The sequence below is a fragment of the Podarcis liolepis genome, assembly GCF_965112155.1.
Source record: "Podarcis liolepis genome assembly, chromosome: 4".
Classification (NCBI taxonomy): domain Eukaryota; kingdom Metazoa; phylum Chordata; class Lepidosauria; order Squamata; family Lacertidae; genus Podarcis; species Podarcis liolepis.
The window spans coordinates 22,722,918-22,739,415 of NC_139558.1; the positions used below are offsets into that span (position 1 = coordinate 22,722,918).

The window sequence follows — 16,498 nt, forward strand, 5'->3', positions numbered from 1 at the left end:
TTTATACCCCGCCCATCTGGCTGAGTTTCCCCAGCCACTCTGGGTGGCTCCCAATCAGTGTTAAAAACAGTACAGCGTTACATATTAAAAACTTCCCTGAACAGGGCTGCCTTAAGATGTCTTCTGAATGTCAGGTAATTATTTATCTCTTTGACATCTGATGGGAGGGCGTTCCACAGGGCGGGCGCCACTACCGAGAAAGCCCTCTGCCTGGTTCCCTGTAGCCTCACTTCTCGCAATGAGGGAACCGCCAGAAGGCCCTCGGCGCTGGATCTCAGTGTCCGGGCTGAACGATGGGGGTGGAGACGCTCCTTCAGGTATACAGGACCGAGGCTGTTTAGGGCTTTAAAGGTCAGCACCAACACCAGCACAACAGCCTCCTCCTCCTCTTTTGCAAAGCAAGAAGTGCTCTCTAGATGAGGCTATTTCCAGCAAGGAAGTGAGTTGTTCACCAGCTGATTTTCTCCTGAAATTCACCTCCACCCTCCCTGCAAAGTGATCTTTCTCTCTGTGGGGTTTGGAACCGCCAGAACAAGAGAAGAGAGATCAGTGGAAATTCAACCACTTAGCAGACAAGTGTTTCAGTACAGTGCTGCTACTCTCCTGAACGGCTATATTTGTAAGGACGTTGTATTATGATAATGGTCCCAATATGCCCAATAAAGGGACGCGGGTGGTTCAGTGGGTTAAACCACAGAGCCTAGAGTTTGCCGAGCAGAAGGTTGGCAGTTCGAATCCCCATGACGGGGTGAGCTCCCGTTGCTGGGTCCCAGCTCCTGCCAACCTAGCAGTTCGAAAGCACATCAGAATGCAAGTAGCTAAATAGGTACCGCTCCAGCGGGAAGGTAAACAGCGTTTCCGTGTGCTGCTCTGGTTTGCCAGAAGTGGATTAGTCATGCTGGCAACATCACCCGGAAGCTGTACGCCGGCTCACTCGGCCAATAAAGCGAGATTAGCGCCGCAACCCGAGTCGGTCACGACCGAACCTAATGGTCAGGGGTCCCTTTACCTTTATGCCCAATAAACCGTAAGATTCCTTTAATTCTGATCTTCTTAATGACAATGTGGCATATGAGCAAGGCCAAAGATTTAAGAGCATGGAAGACTTTTACGGATCTCCTAGAAAGACAACACACAAACTTAAAACTGTGGACATTTCTGTGGTGGGAATGTAGAGAAGTTAAAAAATTCAGGGAAATGATATATAATGAATTGGGAAAAAAAATCAGAATGACATTTGTAAAACAAAAACCAGAAGCATTTTTGTTAGGGATTTTAGGACAAGACCTGCCAAGAAAAACAAAGAACTTATTTAGGTAAGCTACAACAGTGGCAAGAGTCTTGTTAGCACAAGGATGGAAGAATGAGGAAATCCCAACGAAAGAACAATGGCAAGAAAAATTGATGAGCTATGCGGAATTGGCTAAATTGACATACAAACTGTGTGATAAGGACAATCGTGACTTCAAGGAAGAATGGGAACTTTTTACAAATTACCTAAAAAGACAACAAAATGATTTGGACTCCTTGGCAGGTTTTGAATAAACGCCCACAAATTTATTGGTTGAACATATGATAGATAAGGCAAAGATAATGTACAATTTTATAACAAGCAACAAATAATATGTGAAAAGAAATCAGAGGGGGGAGCTGAGGGAAGTCTGTGGGGGGGAGTGGGAGAGATGGGGGGAAAGGGGGGAAATAATGTAATTTATTATTTGGATTGATAACTTGTTATGTTGAAATTGTTTAATAAAAATATTTTAAAAACAACAACTGTGCGCATTTCTTATCATCAGCTGTACAGGTGAAACACACAGATAGGAAAACAGATCTTGAAAATATATGCAAATATATACGTGATCATTAAATCTGATACCATGGGATATCCGTTTTCCACATTCTGCTGGGAAACTTGACTACAGTGCTACCTCAGGTTAAGTACTTAATTTGTTCCAGAGGTCTGTACTTAACCTGAAACTGTTCTTAACCTGAAGCACCACTTTACCTAATGGGGCCTCCTGCTGCCGCCGTGCCGCCGGGGCGCAATTTCCGTTCTCATTCTGAAGCAAAGTTCTTAACCTGAAGCACTATTTCTGGGTTAGCGCAGTCTGTAAGCTGAAGCGTATGTAACCCGAGGTACCACTGTATGCTAATATGATTTATAGCAGGAATTGACAACTAGAGACCTTAGGACCAAAACCCCAGTTGCCAGCTGAGAGGAAGCGGGGTGTACAGCCTAACCCACTCACCACCTATGAGAGGCAGTGTGGTGTACTGATCCAAGGAGGCCTGGGTTCAAATCCCCATTTAGCTACAAAACTCACTGGGTGACCTTGAGCCAGGCATTGTTTCTGGGAGTTGCAGTCCAAAAGCATGAGGAAGGCAACACCTTGGCTGCCCCCATTTTAACCTCACAAGAAGTCTATGAAGTAAGAGGAAATGGATGCTTTAGCTGAGATTCCTGCATTGGACTAGATGACCATTGGGTCACTTCCAACTCTATGATTCTCCCAAGATCACTCAGTGATCTTCATGGCTAAATTGGGATTTGAACCTTCATCTCCCTAATCCTAGTCTGAGGATATTCTAATCACAACACCATCCTGGCTCTCAAATTTTTTATTATTTGCATAAGGATGTATAATCCTACAGCCAGAAGATTCTCTCTGTCTCTCGCTTTCCCCTTCCCATGTTTCAGATTTCCACGGAGGAGCATTGTGACATGTCTCAGCTAACAGGAAACTTTGGGCTGATGTTCTCCAGGCCTTTAGAGCTGACAAGCGGGAAAGGCTGCTGGTCTGGTGGAAGGAGGGGGTGGAGTTTAGCAGTGACTGATGGGAAAGACACAAGGTGGTTTTAAAAAATAAATAAACCAGGGAGACTGCCTTCAGAATGCTCCATTATCAAAACCCTGTACAGTGTAGACACCAGACAAGCAGTGGGCAGACAAACTATCTCAAGCAAGAAAGGGTTTTCTACCAGCAGTTGGAACTAAATCAAGGACTCTTCTGCTTGGACAATTTACAAGGTAAAGATCTTATTTCAAGTCGGTTTAGAATGAACACAAGCTTTTACTAGAAAACCAGAGGGTGTCTCTTTTTAATTGATTCTTATTAAAAACATATGTTTTTTAGAAGTCCCTTTGACTTAAATGAAATCTTCCTTGGAATTTATTTCGCTGAATGAAATAGGACTTGATTTGATTCTGCACATAATGTGTTTCAAGTCAAGGTGAAGTAATTCAGGAACATCCCCGTAAACATGTTTTAAATAGTGCAGTCAAGGGTCTTGCCCCATACTGAAAAACAGTTCTGATTTATTTTTACTTTGGGTTTTCATACTTTTACTGATTTGTTTATGGGATCCTTTTTGTGAGCCATCTTGAGCATCTCATAAATTTGCCCAAGAAAGAGCAGCAGTTAGAGATACCCACATGCAATCAATATACCTTAACAGGTACAGTATTGGGATGTGACTATGTGATGGGAAAAGAGGAGGAATTTACCATAAATGCAAGTCACTCCTGAGTGGACATATGTTAACAAATAACCCATCACACACTGCTTTCCCCAAGTGGGCCGCAATTCTATATGCACATTTGCCAAGGAATGAGTCTTGTTGAGTTCAGTGGGACTTATTTCTGAATAGGCATGTTAATAGGATCACGTGCTGTGAATCAACCCACTACCTATACCTTAACCAAAATATAATGTTTGGGTGGTTTGTGATATTTCCCTTTAACAAATATTGTTGGCAGAGATGTCCCAGAAACTGCGCCCGTCATGTATGGGTATAGCCAGGGGTCATCCAAGTAAATAAATAAAAATACTTAACTAAAAGTAGAAATTGTATAAAGATTTTGACAGATGTTTCTGAGCATGGGGGCGGGGCAAAAGAAAGTAATTTTAAACAACTCCTGTTGAGACATTTCATTTGGAATCTGCTAGCCAGAGCCAGGCAGAGGATGAAGACAGGTGGGTGTCCTGGCCGCCACCAACATAAATCCTGGCTATGCCCATGACGTCGTGGTTCACTCTTGAGTTTAGAATCCCCCCCCCGCTTTGATATTAAAATTGGAGCGATTAGTTCAGTGGGAGCAGCAGAGACCCTCGCTTTTCCGCAGCTCGCTGTTTTCTTTTGCACCTAACCTGGCTGTGCGCCCGGGAAAAGATCAAAGCGGAGCGTAAAGATATAGTAAAGAGGCTTGGCAGGGTTTTTACCTCGCAAATCACGCTGGCTTGGCTCGAGGACGTGTGTGTGTGTGTGTGTGTGTGTGTGTTTTCCTCTTCTCCTTTTCCCCACCCACTTCTCGCTGGGTTTCCCGACGGCGCACAGCGCTGCGCTCAGCAGACGGCCGGGCTGCTTCGCCGCCTGGTGCGCTCAGGGTGGGCGCACGTGTTTGGGGCTGCCTGGGATTGGCCGCGACGGGGATCCGGCGGGCGCTGCCACCTGGCGGGCTTGCTGATCCCGTATCCGGAGGCTTTCTCTCTCTCTCTCCCGTCCTTTTAGACCCAAGGCGGCGGCGTGCGCACCAGTCTCCTCGGGCAGCGGTCATGGGTAGGCGCAGCGCCTGGGAGCTGTGGGTGCTGGCGCTCTTCTTGCTCCGCTACGGCGCAGCGCTGGAGCCCAGCAGCGCCTCTCCGGCGCGCCTCGAGGGGGAGGCCGGGCGCAGCAGCCCCGCCGGTGGCGCTGGGAAGAGCAGCGTCGTCCCGATCGCCGCCGGAGAGCAGCTGGAGGAAGAGGACACCGGCAGCTCCAACCTCTCCAAGGCGGTGGCGCCCGGGAAGGGCGACCGAGGGTCGTACCCGCCGTGCGCCAGGAAGACGGACATCGCCGAGGCGTTCAAGTATGTCAACACGGTGGTGGCTTGCGCCGTCTTCGTGCTGGGCATCATCGGCAACTCCACGCTGCTGCGGATCATCTACAAGAACAAATGCATGAGGAACGGCCCCAACATCCTCATCGCCAGCCTGGCGCTGGGAGACCTGCTGCTCATCATCATCGACATCCCCATCAATTTGTACAAGGTAAGCGGCGGCAGACAGCAAGGCGCGCGGTTGGTGGCGTGGGAACAGCAAAGCGGCAGACCTAAGCAGGGGGACTCGGGCGACGTCTTCTTGTTTCCTTTCTCTCTCCCCCCGCCCCCCGAAATTTTTATTAAAGTTTTAAGGAGACAATAGAATTATATCTAGAACCAGTGCTTCCCCCCCAAAAAAAATGTTTAGGGGTACTCTCATTTTAACTCAAGAAAACCACAATTTTATAGTTCAAATTGGGGAAAATAACAACAATAACATCAACAACTACAGTGGTACCTCGGGTTACATACGCTTCAGGTTACATACGCTTCAGGTTACAGACTCCGCTAACCTAGAAATAGTGCTTCAGGTTAAGAACTTTGCTTCAGGTTGAGAACAGAAATCATGCTACAGCAGCACGGCGGCAGCAGGAGGCCCCATTAGCTGAAGTGGTGCTTCAGGTTAAGAACAGTTTCAGGTTAAGAATGGACCTCCGGAACGAATTAAGTACTTAACCTGAGGTACCACTGTACAGTAAATGGACAAAAGTACAAAGTTTCACAAAATGTTTAGGGGTATGTGTACCCCTGCATGCCCCCAGAAAAAAGCACTGTCTAGAAGAAATGAAGTCAGAAAAAGAAAGAAATAGAAAGAGGAGGAAAGCAAAGGAAAAAAGAAAAAAATCGTTCCAGCAGCACCATAGAGACCAACTATGTTTGTTATTGGTATGAGCTTTCATGTGCATGCACACTTCTCTAAGGTGCTACTATAAAGAAAAAAAGAAAGAGGAAAAAGACGATAGATAGATCTATCTCCCTCTATTCTATTTATACTCTAATCTTCAATCCATATACAAAGAAGTGAGTCTGCCTGGCCCAACCAGGGATGTTTTCCTCTTAGCCTCACATCCTCAGAAAAGCCCACTCTTGCCTGTCTCCCACACAGGCTTCTCTCTTCTAACCATCACTTCCTCTCTCTGTATGTAGCTTCATTTATACAAAGGACATTAATAAGAGCGCTTCCAGAAATTAGCAATCATAAAAAAGTTCTTGATTCCTTTTGAGGATGCTGGGCTTTAATTTGAAATCGCTCTGTAATCTAAGTTTGAGGGACTCGGGTGGTAATAAAGGGGTGGCCTCTGAGCATGTGCAGAGTACATCACAGGCCTTACTCATTAATGGTGGCCGACTCACACGTTTGCTGTTGAAAGGGCAGAGCTTCTCGGAAGGAGAATTGCCGAGTTTACGCACAGGATCCTTGCATCCATTAAAACAGAGGAGCGGTTTAAGTAGAGTTAACAGTGCAGTCCTGTACATGCTTATTCTGAAGAAAGTTCCACCGTATTCACTGAGGCTTACATCCCAGAATTGCAGCCTAAGTCTTCTAAACAGTCTCAGTCATAAAATGTTTAAGCTCTAAAAAGAAACTACCGTATTTTTCGCTGTATAACACGCACCCGACCATAACACGCACATAGTTTTTAGAGGAGGAAAATCCGTAGGCATGCCACCCGTAGGCATTCCCTCCATAACACGCACAGACATTTCCCCTTACTTTTTAGGAGGAAAAAAGTGAGTGTTATGGTGCAAAAAATACGGTACATGGCTGCTAAGGGTTGCAAGTGGCTCAAAATTAAAATGAGTAAACAGCCATTTGTGGGGGGTTTTTGAACAATTGATTTGTCAAAATTTATCTTCTGTGCCATGAAAATAAATAAAAACAGTATTAATTTTTTTTAAAATGAGTAGAAAAAAGTGTTTTTACAGTGAGAGGTGCTATTCAAGAGCACTCAAAAGGTTATACACTCTGCCCTGGAAACTCTTTTCTCTAATAACAGATATGTTGGGGTTCACAGCACTTAGTAGTGAGAGAAAGGAACTCTGCACATGGTCAGACGCATTATCTACTTTATCATCTCTTCAGCGGTTCTAGGTCTGAACCCTTCTGTTGAAACCTGGTTTCTGAGTCTTGTCAACAACTGCTTGTCTTGGGCTTCAATTCCTGTGCACACTTTCTTTGGTGTAAGTCCCATTATACTCAGTAGGGCTTACCTCTGAGTAAATGGGCGCTGGTATGAATTGTCATGAGAACTGGGGTGCGCTTCATGAGGTGTGCAGAAACATTCACTTTTCATGCCCCCTTTGACTTTTCTATGAGAAACTCAGCCGGGAAATAGATGAGAGTATAATTCTTTGTAATCACTGGGTCTTAAAGAGTGCTTAACTCTGGTTGGATTTCATTCACATTGTCCTGTATTTCACACTATGCAAAACAGAACTGAGGAACTTTCTGCTGTGATATTAAATAACACGAATATTCATATTGAGGATCATATTGAGGATTTATTACAGGGCAGAGAATAATGTTAAGAGCCTTAAATTTAAAAAAGTAGACAAATTCATGAAAGACGGAAATATCACTGAATATTGTCTCAAAAACTTAAATTCCCCTGGACTTTAGACGGCAGTCCTAATCCCATTTATTCTAGAGTGAGCCCCATTGCATTCTGTTAAACTTACTCCTGAGTAGATATGGTTAGGATTACACTGTTAGAGATATACATAGTTTTATCTGATACCCCAGGCAATGAAGGTGATCTGCTGAGACTGGACTGCCCTTGTTAAAGGTAAAGGTAAAGGGACCCCTGACCATGAGGTCCAGTCGTGGCCGACTCTGGGGTTGCGGCGCTCATCTCGCTTTATTGGCTGAGGGAGCCGGCGTACAGCTTCCGGGTCATGTGGCCCGCATGACTAAGCCGCTTCTGGCGAACCAGAGCAGCACACAGAAACGCCGTTTACCTTCCCGCCAGATTGGTACCTATTTATCTACTTGCACTTTGAGGTGCTTTCGAACTGCTAGATTGACAGGAGCAGGGACTGAGCAACGGGAGCTCACCCCGTCATGGGGATTCGAACTGCCGACCTTCTGATCGGCAAGTCCTAGGCTCTGTGGTTTAACCCACAGCACCACCCATGCCCTTGTTAATACCAAGTATTTGAAGATATTTGAATATGAATAATTGGGCAGGGATTGGCTTCATGCTAGGGTCCCTGGCTGGGGTCTTGGTGAGAGGCAGCAAGCCTTGAGGCATGTGGCTTGGCTCACTCGCTTGAGTCAGTCATGGCCCCCGCAATTTTGACTCATTTGTCAAGGGAGAGAGCTAAATTTGGGCAATTCTGGTATTGTGTTTTATCCATCTTTTTATGAGGTCCCATTGAGGTTCCGTTTGGCTGATGGTAGGATATATGACGCTGATGCACTAACCATTGGCCTGGCCCACCATTACCCCATAGCATTTGAAATCAACTGAGCCACCATGATACTAATCACATTCCTTGACCAACAACTCTTTGGCCATTTCCTTCCGAAGTCCGTCCCATTCTCAGCTGGTGCCATTGGACAGTTTGGTTGACTCATGTCTTGCTGGGATAGAACAGATCCCCAGTATGTGTGCAAAGGAAGTGTCGCTGACCACAGTGACCATCCCAGCCACAATTCAAAGCTTGCCAGTTTTGTTCCTGCTCCCAGCCCTTCCCACATTTGACAGAGGTTTAATGCACACCCAAAAAAGCCTTAATGGGGGCTTCCTGTACAACAGCATCCTATTTCCTAAACCAATCCTGAAACTATTTAAGTAATTGCCCTTGTAGTTTCTTTTGCAGTTGCTGATTTCCCAGAAATAAAGTTTGTTTCGCTTGCTAGCTGATGCTTAGTATTGTTTGTCAAATAAAAACGAACGCTCCCATTGTCACAGATCTATGCAGATCTGTTTGACTCCGCATGTTGAATTTCCTGTACAAAAGCAGCAAGAGCTCAGAATTGCTTCGCTCATGAATTCCACCCCCCTTGGCTTCCATCACTGCAAAGCTCATTCAGAGCTAGCAGAAAAGCAGCGTCATCATTCGTTCATGCACTTTTCTAGGGCAGTGACTAAGGAGAGGGGGACCTGCCACGTGGAGAGAGCGAGGAAGAACTTCTCATAGAACAGAGTCGTGGGGTTGAAAGGGACCTCAAGGATCATCTAGTCCAACCCCCTGCTGGTGCAGAAAATCTGCTGCCACATCATCCCTTTCAAGTAACCTAGCATCCTTTGACTTCTGGGGTGTCAGCAACACTTCACACTGACTAGGGTGCTCCACATTCCATTCAGTGCACCGTTTTTACAGTCGTACCCATTCTGGAAGTCTGTTCCAACTTCCAGAATGTTCAGAAACCAAAGCATGGCTTCTGATTGGCTGCAGGAAGCTCCAGCAGCCAATCAGAAGCCGTGGAAGCCCCATCGGATATTCGGCTTCCAAAAAATAGTTAGAAAACTGGAACACTAACTTCTAGGTTTCGATTGTTCAGGAGCCAAAATGTACGAGTACCAAAGCGTTCGACAACCAAGGTATGACTGTATTATATTAGTACAGCAAGTACCGTATTTTTCGCCCTATAGGACGCACCGGCCCATAGGACGCACCTAGATTGGGGGGGGGAATAAAGGGGGAAATTTTTATTTTCCCCCCCCAGGCACGGGGCTGGGGTCGGGGGAAGCCCGAGCTTCCCCCTCCCCCAGAACGGGTCCCAGAGCGATGCAGAAGCTGCGCGCAGCTTTGGCATCGCTCTGGCAGCTTGCACGGCTGGGGGAGAGGGAAGCCCGAGCTTCCCCCAGCCCCCAGAATGGGTCCCCGCCGCCAGCCTCCAAACCAGGTCGGGGGACAGCAGGATGGCGGCGTTCCGCCTCCCCGCTGTCCCCCGAGCTTGTGGGGCTGGCGGTGGGGCTCTCCTGAAGCCTGGAGAGCGAGAGGGGTCGGTGCGCACCGACCCCTCTCGCTCTCCAGGCTTCAACGAAAGCCTGCATTCGCCCCATAGGACGCACACACATTTCCCCTTCATTTTTGAAGGGGAAAAGTGCATCCTATAGGGCGAAAAATACGGTAAGTGTAGAGTCAGACATTGGCAGAATTGGAGGAAAGTGCCACAAAATGCTTTTGTGTTTCTCCTGAATGACATTTTAGAGAAGTAGAGATCAAATACAGGTTACCATTTCTACCACGCTGCAACTTACCGGTAAACCCATTTGCGGTATTATTGCAAAGTGGTGATAATTTTTAACATATTTCTACACCGGAGATGGGACTTCCTTTTATTATTATTATTATTTAAGCCCAGGGGTTCCCTTATAGACAAATTCCCAAGGGCCACATATTAGTGTTGGGCAGGGAGAGACAGAGACAGAAGTGGACAGACGGAACAAGAAAGGAGATTCCGACTAAACATCAGGAAGAACTTTCTGCTGGTATAAGCTGCTAGTCAGTGGAAGGTGATGGACTCTCCTTCACTGGAGGGTTTTAAGCAGAGGTTGGATGGCCATCATTTAACTCAGGCAGAGCAGAGCCAATGAGAGACATGGCCTTGGAGAAGGAGCAGAGACTGGGAAGAATCCCAGGCTGGATAGAAAGGGGGGCCCTGAGGTTTACATTTCCTCTTCTGCAGCATACAATAGGAATGGAGAACAAGTGACCCTTCAGGCGTTGTTCGACTACAACTCCCATCATCCCTTCTATTGGCGAAAGCTAAGTGAATTTCCATGAGTTTTTATGAGTCTGCTTCTTTTTGATGTTGCCCTCCAGTCTTCATTCACAGACCGATCCGCATCTGAGATTATCATGAGTGCTTTCAGCTGAGACCTCTGTATTAATTTAATCAGTTATCTTGGGGAGACTTGGAATAGATTCACACACACCCCTTTCTTTTTACAGTGGTACCTCGGGTTACATACGCTTCAGGTTACATACGCTTCAGGTTACATACTCCGCTAACCCCCGAAATAGTGCTTCAGGTGAAGAACTTTGCTTCAGGATGAGAACAGAAATCATGCTCCGGCGGCACGGCAGCAGCAGGAGGCCCCATTAGCTAAAGTGGTGCTTCAGGTTAAGAACAGTTTCAGGTTAAGAGCGGACCTTCGGAACAAATTAAGTACTTAACCTGAGGTACCACTGTACTCATTATAATAACTTCTGGGCACCCCTATTTCAGAATATGTTAGAGTATTCCAGTGTGTTCAGACCATTCCTGTTATCCTCTCTGACCAGTTTTGAACCGATTTGCTAAATTCAACCTTTTATTCATGATATACATCAAACCTCAGCAATATCTCTTTAAATGAGGACTTCACGGCTTTGAAAGGTATACACACAAAATGAATTCAAACAGGATAGTTAGAAGCCTATGTTTTTCAAAGCACATCTATCGGGAATGGAAGTTTATTCCAGGCTGGATTTCTTAAGGCTCCCTGTTAGGTTGGAAATCATGTGTTTGCAGCTACATAAAGTGTGAAGCTATGCTTGTTTGCAGTGGCTTCATGGTTATTACCCAGTGCTCTTAAATCTTTCTGTATCCCTTATCTGCATATCACTCCACACAAGCTTATCTTTTATCAGCCCCTTCTGTCTCCTTCTCCTTCTCTCACTCCTGTCTCCATGCTTTTTGCCCTTTGCCTTTTACCAGCTTCCCACTTCTCAGTGTCCATCAAAATCCTTCCTTCTTCTTCCCAAGTTCCGTATCTTCAGCACAGTATTTCTAACACTGCCTTAGCCTCGTCCTTTTTTCTGTTTTACTGCTGCCAAGCTTCTTCCCTATCCCATCCTCTCTAGGATTTGCCAAGTTTCAGTGCCTGGCTCCTTTTCCAGCTTGAAATAATTTTCTTTAAAAATATATAAAAAAATAGATTTTCCACAATAATAACATAAACCACAAAGCAGAATAACACACAAAAACAGAAAAAAGAAAAGAAAAATACATCAGTGAAGCAAAGAAATAAAAGGAACAATAAACAGATAAACAATAACAACTAACTTAATTCTTTACAAATCCAACCTTTTAAACATCTTGGTTGATTTCCTCTAGTCCCTCCCTTCTGAGTTTCCTTGTAGTTGAAAGTAACAGCTTTCCAATATCTTTATTGAACTAAAACAAATTCCAATTATAGTCCATTTTATTCACCTTTCTTAATATTCTAAATCCCATTTATTTAATTATAACTTAGTTTAAACCTAGGCCTATTTGTTTCTTTCAAGTAATTTCTATTTTTTTATATTACAGTATTTATTCAAATAGTCCTTAAATTTCCTCCAGTCCTCTTGAAACTCCTCTTCTTTCTGGTCGCAGATTCTTCCAGTCAGATCAGCTAGCTCCAAAAAGTCCATCATCTTCACCTGCCAATCTTCCACTGTTGGTAATTCTTGTGTTTTCCAATTTTTAGCAAGTAATATTTGGGCTGCCGTTGTGGCATACAAAAATAATTTAACATCTTTCTTGGGCTTGAAATAATTTTCATCATTCCTCTCTTAACATTGATTTTAACATAACCAAACGGTTGCCGTGCATTTCAGATTATAGTGTAAGGCAGTTTTTCCTTGTGTTGTTCCCAGCAAATGTGACTGCGAATAATCAGATCTTTTTTTTCCTCCAGGACAAGTTCTATGAAACAATTCTAGGCTAACTGGTTTTATTGTTGCAGTAACCGAGAATCTTAATAAAGTGGTTGCGTTATGTAATTAGTTATGTAATTTTTTCTTCTTCTCTGGATTTGATTTGCATAAATCATAGTATTCCGAGTTTTGCAGCGACAGCTCCCATGCTGCAAGCAAAAAAATCTAAGTACCTGTTATCAACCATCTGTCTTCATGAGATGATGGACTTGTAAGCTCCTTGGATGGCTTGGAGTCATGTGGTTACATTTCTTCGGGCGGATGAAGGGTGCCAAACAGGAGGAGCCAGACCCACTGCAAGGTGTCACATTTGTAGATTAAATGAGGTTTTGGCTGGCATCCAAATTACATTTGGAAATGTGTCTGCCTGCCTTTACATAGACTTAGGAAACGTAGCTGCAGCCTTCTGTACGATTATTCCCATGTCACTCCCAGACATGTACAAAACATTACAGTGGTACCTTGATTCGTTCTGGAGGTCCGTTCTTAACCTCAAACTGTTCTTAACCTGAAGCAATCACTTTAGCTAATGGGGCCTCCTGCTGCCGCCGCACCGCCGGAGCACGATTTCTGTTCTCATCCTGAAGCAAAGTTCTTAACCCGAGGTACTATTTCTGAAGTGTCTGTAACCGGAAGCGTCTGCAACCCGAGGTACCACTGTATAGCCACGCGCTCGAACTCCCTTGCATCCTTGTAAAGAGTGCACAAAATAGGCTTTCCAAAGGCTATCATGTAAGCGTGCGACAAAGCTCAACCACATGGCTATAAGGTTTCTAGACATTACTGAAAGCCTAGCTACGTAGCCAGAATATTTTTTTACATTCCTGGGAGCAATATAAGAGAAGCTGCAGGTCTGTTGAAAAGGGAGCCTTCTATCAAAATTCTGAGCGACCTCTAGGATTATTGGCATTGACGATATCACCATATCGAGAGTAAATCCCTCTTGCAGTTTGTATACATACCCAAATCACTGCAGCCATCTCTCTTTGGGGGAAAACCAAGGCACTTGGTAGGTCTGCACATTCCATACTGCTGATATTATCTTGCCAGGAAACGCCAAGATGATAAACTGTGAAGATCCATCCATTTTGCTCTTCCATCCTGTACAGTGGTACCTCGGGTTAAGTACTTAATTTGTTCCAGAGGTCCGTACTTAACCTGAAACTGTTCTTAACCTGAAGCACCACTTTAGCTAATGGGGCCTCCTGCTGCTGCCACGCCGCCGGAGTACGATTTCTGTTCTCATCCTGAAGCAAAGTTCTTCACCTGAGGCACTATTTCTGGGTTAGCGGAGTCTGTAACCTGAAGCGTATGTAACCTGAAGCACATGTAACCCGAGGTACCACTGTAATGGTCAACTGGTTCTAGTTGCTGTTGCTGCCCACACCCTACTCTCTCTCCCCAACAATTTGAGAAATCCAGGTTATTAGTACGCTTTGGGGAGTATCTGTGACACTATCCACAAGCCGAGTCCTAAAAGTTGTGATTTCTGTTTTAAAGTCATGGCAACGAAATAAATATGGACAAATCTCTAACTTGTTTAACTTGCTTGGCTCACTCAAACCATGAAATTTGAGTCTGGAGGATCTGCAAACCCCTCTGAGCTCCAGAGCATTCATGAATCATGTCTCTATCTTATCACCCAGGCAGATAAAGCCATAGTCCTCTTTCTGTGGACTGATTCAATTCCTAGTTATGCTATGTGGGTGGGAAGATCATATCTTGTCTTCATATCAGACTATACAGTATTTGTCTTGCCGCTTCAGTTTTTCCTGCACCCCACTGCATGAAACAAATTCTTGCTTTTGAATACCTCCATCGCCTCTTCTCATCAGATTAAATATGCATTCATCTACATTTTTTTCCTTTTAAATCCAGGCTGCAAGCTTTATTTGACTTAATCAGTGCATTAATCAACTAAAGTTTTAATGAAGTCATTAAGCAGTGAGGGCCAGTTTTAATAAGGGAGCTGAGCTTTAAAACCACTTGTTGCATTTTTCAAATTTTTCGTCCTGGCATGAGCCTGACGTGAATTACGACGTGGAAATCAAAATATCAAAGGCAGCCTTTCCGCCCAACAATGAGTGGTAGTCTTTGTTTAATAACTTTTAAGGCATCTCACATTTGCATCAACATCTCAAAAAGGCATTTATATTGGCATTTTGGTTTCATGATTATTCTTTTAACCTAATAGGTAGGTTATTAATCAATAATGCCAGTTGGTTGGCAGCCCTTACCTGTCTATCTAGCCATTCATTAATTCATTCATTCATCCAACACTTTTGTATCCTGGGTGTTCAGACTAACATGCATACATACATTTTATTTTCCTATTGCTGAGGTTCAGTGTCTGAAGCACAGAGCACCGTCCTAACGGTTGTTGATAGCTATTACTTCCAGTTAATAAAATAGTCCTTTTTAATATTGCTTCCCTTGCTTAGGCCAGGCAAACATGATTGGAATGAACCAAACATAGGATTGGTTAATCATTGTTAAGTTACATTAAAAATCAGTGGAATAGGGCAGTACAGTGGTGCCTCAGGTTAAGTACTTAATTCGTTCCAGAGGTCCGTTCTTAACCTAAAACTGTTCTTAACCTGAAGCACCACTTTAGCTAATGGGGCCTCCCGCTGCTGCTGCACCGCCGGAGCACGATTTCTGGTCTCATCCTGAAGCAAAGTTCTTAACCCGAGGTACTATTTCTGGGTTAGCAAACCTGAAGCGTATGTAACCTGAAGCATATGTAACCTGGGGTACCACTGTACATGTTTACTCAGTCAGATAAGGACCTTATATGTATGGTGGAAAAAATAATGCATTAGGATTGCATTGACAAACGTGAAACTTTTAGATTTAATACATGTCTTTCAAAAAGGATCAGTTCCCACTTTCCCACCACACATATAATATCTCTGGCCAATTGAAGTTATACAAGCCAGACTTTATTCATTACTAGCTTAAGTTCTGTTGATTTCCATGTGATTAATTTTTCCTGGATTAGGCCCGATCCGTGCATTCGATTTTTCATTTCAATTTTCCTGAGCATGTTCTAACAGCTTTATTATTTGGTCTGGTTTCCAGGGGCCAGAGTTTAGCTTTCTGCAGTCTTATACCTGCTTACTTGACTATAGTAATAGTTCATTATTCGCTTGTGCTGTAAGGACATATTTCCATTTGATTCTCTTAACATATGTTCTACTCTTAAGGTTCTAAATCGCTGGTGGGGGGTTGCAGATATAGCTGCATAGAGGCACAAACTGTGATTGATATAGAATTGTTAACCCTTAGCTGTTTGTTCACTCTTCACAGCTCCATGCGGAAAACTGGCCTTTTGGGGCTGCCGTGTGTAAACTGGTCCCCTTCATTCAAAAGACATCGTTGGGCATCACCGTGTTAAGTTTATGTGCTCTCAGTATTGATAGGTGAGAAATCAAGATCTTCATTCTATTTTTACCCAGTGTGCACATTTGGTATAAATAATCTTTTAAATAGTAAGGTAAAGGTAAAGGGACCCCTGATCATTAGGTCCAGTCGTGGCTGACTCTGGGGTTGCGGTGCTCATCTTGCTTTATTGGCCGAGGGAGCCGGCGTACAGCTTCCGGGTCATGTGGCCAGCATGACTAAGCCGTTTCTGGCGAACCAGAGCAGCGCACGGAAACGCCGTTTACCTTCCCGTTGGAGCGGTACCTATTTATCTACTTGCACTTTGACGTGCTTTCGAACTGCTAGGTTGGCAGGAGCAGGGACCGAGCAACGGGAGCTCACCCGTCACGGGGATTCGAACCGCCGACCTTCTGATCGGCAAGTCCTGGGCTCTGTGGTTTAACCCACAGCGCCACCCGCGTCCCTTTTAAAATAGTAGATCCAGGGAAAAAATAATTCTGATGCATGTTAGAGAAGAGATACCTAAAGGAACAGATGGGTATGGGCAACATTTTCTTTTTCTAGAGGAAAGTGTGCTGGAACATACCTCCCTCAGAAGACCCACCACAGAGCCCAAAG

General features: G+C 44.5%; 1 protein-coding gene across 1 annotated transcript in view; it reads left to right on the forward strand.

Annotated features, from left to right (window-relative positions):
- Window positions 1-2,890: 2,890 nt before the first annotated feature.
- EDNRB (endothelin receptor type B) overlaps window positions 2,891-16,498 on the forward strand; it is a 30,028-nt gene continuing 16,420 nt past the window's right edge. The window contains exons 1-3 of the mRNA XM_083501250.1: window positions 2,891-3,031; window positions 4,513-5,030; window positions 15,806-15,918. Of these exons, the coding sequence (XP_083357376.1) occupies window positions 2,896-3,031; window positions 4,513-5,030; window positions 15,806-15,918 (767 nt within the window). The 5' untranslated portion in view covers window positions 2,891-2,895. The remainder of the gene's footprint in view (window positions 3,032-4,512; window positions 5,031-15,805; window positions 15,919-16,498) is intronic.